Genomic DNA, 10046 nt, shown 5'->3' with positions numbered 1-10046 from the left:
TCTTTAATCCATATTGAGTTAATTTTTGTATATGGTGTAATGAAGGGGTCCAGTTTCAATCTTCTGCATATGGCTAGCCAGTTATCCCCAGCACCATTTACTGAATAGGGAATCTTTTCCCCAGTGCTTGTTTTTGTCAGGTTTGTTGAAGATCAGATAGTTGTAGGTGTGTGGCCTTATCTCTGGGTTCTCTGTTCTGTTCCATTGGCCTATATGTCTGTTTTTTATAAGTATCATGCTGTTTTGGTTACTGTAACCCTGTAGTATAGTTTGAAGTCAACATGATGCCTCTAGCTTTGTTCTTTTTGCTTAGAATTGCCTTCACTATTCAGGCTCTTTTTTGTTTCATATGAATTTTAAACTAGTTTCTTCTAGTTCTGTGAAGAATGCCAGTGGTAGTAGTTTCATAGGAATAGGATTGAATCTATAAATTGCTTTGGGAAGTGTGGCCATTTTAAGAATATTGATTATTTCTATCCACGAGCATGGAATGTTTTTCCATTTGCTTGTATCATCTCTGATTTCTTTGAGCAGTTCTCCTTGTAAAGATCTTTTACCTCCCTGGTTACCTGTATTTCAGGTAGTGTGTGTGTGTGTGTGTGTGTGTGTGTGTGTGTGTGTGTGTGTGTGTGTGGTGAATGGGATTGCATTCCTGATTTGGCCATTGGCTTGACTGGTTCCTATTTGGATGCCCTTAATTTCTTTCTCTTCCTTGATTGCCTTGGCCAGGACTCCAACACAATTTTGAAAAGGAGTGGTGAAAGAGGGCATCCTTGTCTTATGCAAGTTTTCAAGTGGAATGCTTCTAGCTTGTGCCCATTCAGTATGATGTTGGCTGTGGTTTGTCTCAGATGGATCTTATTATTATGAGGTTTGTTCCTTCAATACCTAGTGTATCGAGAGTTTTTAACATGAAGCAGTGTTGAATTTTATACAAGGCCTTTTCTGCATCTATTGAGATCATCATGTGGTTTTTGTCTTCAGTTCTGTTTGTGTGATGAATTACATTTATTAATTTGCATGTGTTGAACCAACCTTGCATCTCAAGGATAGAGCCTATTTGATAATGGTGGATAAGCTTTCTGAAATGCTGCCATATTTGCCAGTAATTTTTTGAGATTTTTTGCATTGATGTTCATCAAGGATATTGGCCTGAAGTTTTCTTTTTTTGTTGTATCTCTGCTAGGTTTTGCTATCAGGGTGATACTGGCTTCATAGAATGAGTTAGGTAGAAGACCCTTCTCTTCAATTTTTTGGAATAGTTTTAGCAGGAATAGTACCAGCTCTCCTTTGTACATCTGATACAATTCAGCTGTGAATCCATCTGGTCCCTGGCTTTTTAAAGTCTGTGCTGTCTGAAACTAGGATTGTAACCCCTGCTTTCTTCTGTTTTCCATTTGCTTGGTAGATTTTTCTCCATCTCTTCATTTTCAGCTTCAATGCATGTGAGATGGGTCTCTTGTAGAGAGCATGCCAATGGATCTTGGTTCTTTATCCAGCTTGCTGCTCTGTGTCTTTTAATTGGGGCATTTAGTCCATTTACATTTAAGGTAGTATTGATATGTATGGATTTAATCCTGTCATCATGATGTTAGCTGATTAGTTTGCAAAGTTATTTATGTAGTTGCTTTATAGTGTCACTGGTCTGTGTGCTTCAGTGTGTTTTTGTAGTGGCCAGTAGGGGTCTTTCAGGAGCTCTTGTTAAGATAGATCTGGTGTTTACAAATTTCCTCAGTATCTGCTTGTCTGAAAAAGATCTTATTTCTCCTTTGCTTATGAAGCTTAATTTGGTCAGAAATGAAATTCTGGATTGGAATTTCTTTTCTTTAAGAATGTTGAATATTGGCCCCCAATATCTTCTGGCTTGTTAGGGTTTCTGATGAGAGGTCCACTGATAGCCTAATGGGCTTCCCTTTGTAGGTGATGTGACCTTTCTCTCTAGCTGCCTTTAACATTTTTTCTTTCATTCGACCTTAGAGAATCTGATGATTATGTGTCTTGGGGATGATCTTCTTATGAAGTATTTTACTGGGATTCTCTGCATTGCCTGAATTTGAATGTTGCCCTCTCTAGAGGCAGATTGGGGAGAGAGCTAGATTGGGGAAGATCTCATGAATGATATCCTGAAATATGTTTTCCAAGTTGGCTCCATTATCCGCAACTCTTTCGGGGTCACCAATGAGTCACAGATTTGATCTCTTTACATAATCTCATATTTCTCAGAGTTTTATTCATTCTTTTTCATTCTTTTTGCTCTATTCTTGTCTAACCATTTTATTTCAGAAAGCTGGGCTTCAAGCTCTGAGATTTTTTCCTCCACTTGGTCTATTCTGCTATTAATACTTGTGATTGATTGTATTATGAAATTCTTGTAGTGTGTTTTTCAGCTCCATCAGGTCAGTTATGTTCTTTTCTATACTGGTTATTTTGTCTGTCAGCTCCTGCATTGTTTTATCATGATTTTTAGCCCCTTGGATTCGGTTTCAATGTACTCCTGTAGCTCAATGACCTTCATTCCTATCCATATTCTGAATTCTATTTCTGTCATTTCAAGCATCTCAGCCCAGTTCAGACCCCTTGCTGGATAGGTGATGGTGGGGCACTGGCGGGAGTAAGGCTGGCTGGGTCTTTGCTTCCAAGGCTCTGTCTGCAATGGCAGTCAGGGGACAGCAGGGCAGACTGCACTTCTGCACACTGGCAAGGCAAGGAAAACAAAACCTGCCCACGCAGGCACTCACCAGCAAAGCAAGGTGGGGAGTTGCCATGGGCCTGAAGGAAGCTACCATATGAGGAGAGAGGGAGCATGTGGGCTGGTGTGTGGCCATAGTAGGCTGCCCTTTGGGAGCTCTCCACCAGTCAGGCACAATCTGCCAGTGCAGAAGCTATGATGCAGCCCCCATGGCACCTGAGACTGCCTTGCAGGCAGGCACAGCCAGGCTGAGGACCCAGAAGAGGCCAGCAGCCCAAGGGTTGCTCAGGTCAAACCAGTCCTGTCTGATGGGCAAGACTGCCCTGCAGAGTTGAGGTCTGACTGTCCTTGGGCTAAAGTCTCCTATGGGAGTAAGTTGAGCCTAGGGGAATGGCTGTCCCTGCCCATGCTCTGCTACAGATACTCCCACACCAAACCCTCTGGGCTCATAATCAGGCTTGCTGCCCCCACCACTTCTCTAAGTAGCCCTCCCTGCCAACTAGAGTGTCCATGGTGGCTGAAGGATCTCCTCCTGCTGGGGTTCCAGAGCCCCATGGTGAGAGCAGGTTGTTCCTTGCCAGTTCAACTCACTCATTCCCCTAGAGCTGTTGGGGGCCAGGAATGAGTCCTCGTGCATGGCAGCTCCATGCACATTCCCAGCTTTCTTCCCCTTCACCCCAGCTTCTGTGTCTTCCCTCCATCCACCCTCAGTGCCTTCCCACTGAAGATCTGTTAGGAGCACGCCAGTCATTTCAGTCCCTCAGTAAAAGGTGCTCCATCTGGCTGCGTCTAGTCAGCCATCTTGCCCTCCTCTTGTTTCCATTCATGTTTTTAAAATATTCATTAAACCAAGGAATGATGGATACGTCTTTAAGATGGCAAAATATATAAATTTCAGCCCAAAGCCAGCAACTTACTTTGAAAACACTAGCATCAAAACCAGGATGCTTACAGCCCTCACTGTAAGCAATTATTTAACACTGTATTAAAGTTATTAGAAAATGCAGTTGTAAATGGGAAAGAAAGAAGAGGCATAAGTGTCAGAAGGGAAAAATTACAGCTATCTCTATACAGAGAAAATTTATTATGTATTTGGAAAGCCTGAGAGAATCTATGGAAAAATGTCTACAAATAATAACAATTACATTACAAAGTAGATAATTAACAGAGTAATACATAGAATGCATATATATAAGTAATAATAATATGTAATGAAAGATAAGACAAAATAAAACAAAATTCCCAAGCACAATTATAATACGAAATATGCAAAACATAGATGAGGAATTACGAAATACTCTTAAAAGATACTAAAGTAGACCCCCAAGATATGGAAAGGCATATCACAGTTTATGATTGGAAGCCTCAAGATCCAAAGATTTTGATTCTCCTTAAATTTACTTCTAAATTTAAGATGCAATCTTAAATGCATCTGTGCAGCAAATATGCCATCAGGTTTTTTTCTGGAGCTAGACAGATTAATTATAAAGATTATGGTTAAACATGAATAGTCAGCAAAACCCTAAAAAAGAGAAACAATATGTGGGAGGTTACCCTCAAGATATGAAAACATAATGAAGCTTCCACAGTTAAAGTAGTGTGATATTGGCTTATGGGTAGATAGATACATAGACCAATGGAACAGAATGGGAAAACACAGAAATAGCCCAGCTGCCTTTGAAATTTAGTATGAGATGAAGGCAGGAGCTCAAAAGTAGAAAAAAGAGGGACTATTTAATAAATGACAATAAAATAGCTGGATAACCATAAGAAAAAAGACAAAGTTGGATCTATTCCTCACATGATACACTAGTGTAATTTCCAAATAGATGAGCCATCCCAATGTAAAAGAATGAAGCCATAAAAATATTATAAAAAAATGAATTTTCTTCATAACCTAAGAAGCAACAAAACACTTCTAACTTTGATTAAAATACCTGAAATAATAAAAGATTAATACATTTAAGAAAATTGTGTCATGAGAAAAGTCAAAAACCAAATCACAAATTGGAAAAAAAAAATACATGCAACTTACACCGCAGACTAAAAGCTATTATTCCTAATATACTACTCTCTTAAAACTTGAAAAGATCAAAATCCCAGTAGTTAAGTGGGGAAAAGTTACAAAAAAATAGATATAGGAATACCAATAGCCATTAAAAACATGAAAACATCCCCAATCTTTCTCATAATAAGAGAAATGCAAAATTAAACAACACAAAAACCGTTTCTCACCTATCAGGTTGGAAAATTTGAAAATTCTGAGAAGATGCTGGGTTGGACAGACTATAGGAAAGTAGGCACTGTCATCCACTGCTACAGAAAATACAAATGCCTGTTCTCCCCAAAATGATCCACATATTCAAGACAATTCCATTAAAATTTCAGAAGGTTATTTTTGTTGGAATTTATAAGTTTATTCTAAAAACTAATATGGAAGTTCAAAGGACCTAATATAGCCAAAAAACTCTTTAAATGGTGAATGATGATGGAGGACTTACACTAACTGATTTCAAGAATTATCCTTTTTTGTTTGTTTGTTTCTTTTTTTTTTTTTTTTTTTTTTTTGAGATGGAGTCTCGCTCTGTCTCCCAGGCTGGAGTGCAGTGGCGCAAATTATCCTAAAGCTACAGTAATCAAAACTGTGTGATATTGCTCTCAAGATAGATAAATGAAAGGGACAGAAGAGAGAGAACAGAAACAGACACACACAAATAGGATCAGCTGAATTTTAGCTAAGATGAACAACCACAGGAAAGCTATGTGCAAAAAAATTATTATTATTATAGATAATAATTAATAATCCATGCCTCACAATATGTACAAAGATAAACTCAAAATGGGTTACAGATACAAATGTAAAAAAAAACATACAAAACTTCTGCAATAAGGTGTAGGAGAAAATCTTTGTAACATTTCTTAAACAAAAAGTTTTGGATATAACAACAAATCTACAATTCATGAATTTAAAAAGTGATAAATTGGACTTCACTGAAATTAAGAACTTCTGTTAATATAATTAAAAGATAAGCCATGAACTATTTGAAAATTTAAAATTTGATAAATGAGTATTAGGCTTCTTACCTGGATGACAAAATAATCTGCACACCAAACCCCAGTGACATACGATTTACCTATGTAACAAACATGTACATAAGCCCTCAGCCTAAAATAAAAGTTTGAAATAAAAATAAAATAAAATAAAACTTGAAAAAGGACTTGAACCCTTTTTTGACTCAAACTTTTTTGAAAACCATCTGGCAGTATTTATAAAAACTAAACATTATGTCTACCCTATTATCGAGTAAGTCCACATCTCATTATATACCCAAAAGAAATGTTTCCATAGTTCAGCCAAAATACGTGTTCACAAATGTTCATAGAAGCTTTATTAATAATAAGCAAAAACTTGAAACCAACTGTTCGTTAACAGGATAAATAATTGTATATTCACATAATGGGATACTACATAGAGACAAAATAATAATGTTAATCTCTTCATACATGCAACAATACAGATAAGTATCATAGCCTTTATGTTGGGGAAAAGAAACCAGAAACAGTACAGTACATGTTGATATGAACAGTGGCTAGCTCTGGGAGTGGGCGTTGAGAGAGGGTAGTGTTCACTGGGAATAAACAAGGGAAAACCTTCTAAGGTGGTTGAAAGCATTTTACGTCTTAATCCAGGTTGTGGTTACACAGGCACATACATATGAAAAAGTTCAATGAGCTACACACTTAAAATTTGTACACTTTACTGTAAGTTAGCCTACAACATTTTATAAAGGTAGTGTCTATTTTATTTTATTACGGATATTGGACTGCATACCCACCACACCCACCCCACTCCCAAATTATAGGTCCCTTGGATTCAGTGGTCTATTCAATCCCATCTAAACCACAATCCCGCCACTGTACGCTTATTCTTTTCATTTCACCAACATTGAACAGAATCATCGTAGTGCAAACTAAACATTTCTCCAAACTTCCCTTATTTACCAGTAGAAGGGGACTTTCCTACAGAAAAGTTCCTAAGCATTTCATTTATCATGGCTTCTCAAAGGAAGTTTACCACTCCTGGTGGGTTTAGATTCTTTATATACAGCTATATTACCCTTTACATAATATTGGGGATGTATTGGCTTATCTAGAGAGCATCATTGCTTCACCACATGTCCCATTATTAAAATATCATGGCTTTCTGCAAGGCCTGAAAATTTAGTCCAATTGCCTCTTCTAATAAGCAACTGCGGCCGGGCACAGTGGCTCACGCCTGTAATCCCAGCACTTTGGGAGGCCAAGGCGGGTGGATCACGAGGTCAGGATTTTGAGACCAGCCTAGCCAAGAGACCAGCCTGGCCAATATGGTGAAACTCCGTCTCTACTAAAAGTACAAAAATTAGCCGGGCGTGGTGATGGGCACCTTTAATCCTAGATACTCGGGAGGCTGAGGCAGGAAAATTGCTTGAACCCAGGAGGCAGAGGTTTCAGTGAGCCGAAGATTGTGCCATTGCACTCCAGCCTAGGCGACAGAGCGAGACTCCGACTCAATATAAATAAATAAATAAATAAGCATGCAACTGCTTGGTGCTGCCCTCATATGTGCCCCAAACTATTTTCTGCTCTGTTACTTCCTCTAGACCAGTGACATCCATTAGAAAATAATGCAAACCATGTATGTAATTTTAAATTTTCTAGTACATATATTAAAAAAGTGAACAGAAATTATTTTGATGATATATTTTATTTAACATAATATATCCAAAATGTTATTTCAACATATAATTAATATACAAATTATCAGTGGGGGCCAGGCGCAGTGGCTCAAGCCTGTAATCCTAGCACTTTGGGAGGCCGAGGCGGGTGGATCGCCTGAGCTCAGGAGCATCAGACCAGCCTGGGCAACATGGTGAAACTCCGTCTCTACTAAAATACCAAAAAAAAAAAAAAAAAAAAAATTCAGTGGGATGTTTTGTATTTTTTATAATAATTTTTCAAGGATCTAATGTGTATTTTATACTTACATTGCACACTTACAATATGTATCAATATGGATCATCACTTTTCAAGTGTTCAATAGACATGCATGGCTAGTCACTACCATATTGGATAGTACAGCTCCCAATCATCTTGAACTACATACTTCTCCATAAGACCTCTAACACCCAAGTTAACCCTTGAAATGAAACTCCAGATGCTGTCTCTGTTGGTCTTAAAAGAACTTATGACACATCCATCCAACATCTTTACATCCCTTAAAATTTTATATCTCTCCCTTGGAAGTTCTAAACCACTAAACTAGTTCTAAACCCTAGGGCTCTACTCACCAAGTCAGTGGGCCCCACGCTTACTTCTATATGAAACCTAACATACTTCCCACTTACACATTATAAATTTCATCAAACACTGATCTTGTCATTTTGCCAAGACCACCTCAACAAAACGTTTCACCTCCTACGTTCTTGCAAAAAGTGATACATTAAAATTATCCTGTGAAAAATAGCATGAAATTACTGTGAATATATTTAGAACTTAAATTTGTTAGGTCAACTAGCATGTGAAATGAAATCTTCCAAAAAGAGATGAGACAATAAAGAATAGCATAAAGGAAAACAATGTGGATTGGGATTCAAGCTGGGATTCCAGTCCCAGGTCTGGCACTAGGTAATTTTATGTTCCTGGGCAAATATACACATACTTCTGAGTCTGCAATGTGTGGTGTATTATATAAAGGGGGAAGATAAAATTATTCCTAAGCCTCATTCAACATTGAATATTCCATAGGTGTAGAAACTTTTTCATAAAACAAGGAAGAGATGGGGGTGAGGGTAGGGAAGAATAAATCCACACAGAAAAGAGAGTTAAAATTTTCTCTATGTATAGGATGGAAAGCACTGGAAGCTTAGATTCCTCACTGAAAAAAAACTCATCACAAAAACAATCTGATTAAAAAAAAATCCTAGTATCTCTTTTCTCAGTTTCTAAAATTTTTTTCAAGAAAAGCTTATTCTGGAAAAGGTTCTCTTCAGGGCAAGTTTGACATCCTTATTCCTCAGGCTATAGATTAATGGGTTAAACATGGGCACCACAATGGTATAGAACAGGGAGGACACTTTCCCCTGGTCCAGGGGTAAAATGGAAGGGGGTTTGAGATACATAAAAGCTCCTGACCCAAAGAAAAGAGAAACTGCAATTATGTGGGAGCTGCAGGTACTGAAGGCTTTAGACCTGCCCTCAGCAGAACTAACACGGAGAATTCTGGAAAGAATAAAACAATAAGAGATAAAAATGGCAACAATGGGCACCCCAATGCCAGCGGTCACAACAATAAAGATGACCAGGACATTTATGTAAGAGCCGTTGCAGGAGAGCTCAAGAAGGGGCAGGATGTCACACATGTAGTGATTGAAAAGGTTGTCTGCACAAAAGGTGAGAAACACTGTATTTCCCATATGAGCCACAGCCCCAAAAACCCCCATCCCGTAGACACCCAACAAAAGGAGCAAACACACCTGGGGAGACATGGTGACCGTGTACAACAGTGGGTTACAGATGGCCACGTGGCGGTCATACGCCATCGCTGACAAGATGAAGGACTCAGAAAAGACAAAGAAGCAGAAGAAGAAGAGCTGAGTCATACACCCTGTGAAGGAAATGATGTTCTTCCTTGAGAGAAAACTCATCAGCATTTTGGGAGTGATGGCAGTAGAGAAACTGAAATCTATGAGGGACAAGTGGAAGAGGAAAAAGCACATGGGAATATGCAGGTGAGAGTTGAGCCCTATCAGGATTATCAAGCCCAGGTTCCCCACCACCGTGACCGCGTAGAAACCTAGAAACAGGAGGAAGAGGGGGATCTGGAGTCCCGGCTGGTCGGTTAAGCCTGCGAGGATAAACTCTGTCACGGAGGAGGAGTTCTCGGCAGCCATTCTCCTCTAGGAAGAGCTGTGAAGGAAAAAGAGTCACTGAGAGAACAAGAAAGAATCCTCCCCTTCTTAAGAATGACATCTGAGCAGAGAGATTATTGAACTTCAAGAGGATATTTCCTGATTCCTTTGTCTCTGTTTTCACCTTCCCCAAGTGCCTTTAGCCATCCTAATAACTGTCTGAGGGTGACATTTGCAGAGTGAAGGCTGCTGTGACTAAGGAGACAGTTGGCAGAATTGAGCTGGAACAACCCTCCAACCCTCGCCGTGGCCCTCCCCGCTGTGTACTTCATTCCCTCTACAGCCCTTGATCAAGTCGGTAAAACCAGCGGCCCTTCTCTGGAGAGATGGGAACCACTTGACCTTTCCAGACCTTCTACTTTGGGGTCTGTACTAAATGCAGCAGTAAGATGACGTTGTATTGTCCA

General features: G+C 39.1%; 1 protein-coding gene across 1 annotated transcript; it reads right to left on the bottom strand.

Annotated features, from left to right (window-relative positions):
* Positions 1 to 8685: 8685 nt before the first annotated feature.
* Positions 8686 to 9621, bottom strand: LOC100586304 (olfactory receptor 8B12-like). Its single transcript, XM_003253320.1, has one exon. It carries the CDS (start codon positions 9619 to 9621, stop codon positions 8686 to 8688), a length of 936 nt encoding a protein of 311 aa, XP_003253368.1.
* Between the last annotated feature and the right edge of the window lie 425 nt (positions 9622 to 10046).

The sequence above is a fragment of the Nomascus leucogenys genome, chromosome 15 (assembly GCF_006542625.1).
Source record: "Nomascus leucogenys isolate Asia chromosome 15, Asia_NLE_v1, whole genome shotgun sequence".
NCBI classification, from domain to species: Eukaryota; Metazoa; Chordata; class Mammalia; order Primates; family Hylobatidae; genus Nomascus; species Nomascus leucogenys.
This window is presented reverse-complemented; position numbering and strand designations above follow the sequence as displayed.

What these genes read in the sequence shown, in the direction of transcription:
- LOC100586304 (XM_003253320.1), bottom strand. Translation starts at nt 9,621, where the DNA reads ATGGCTGCCGAGAACTCCTCCTCCGTGACAGAGTTTATCCTCGCAGGC.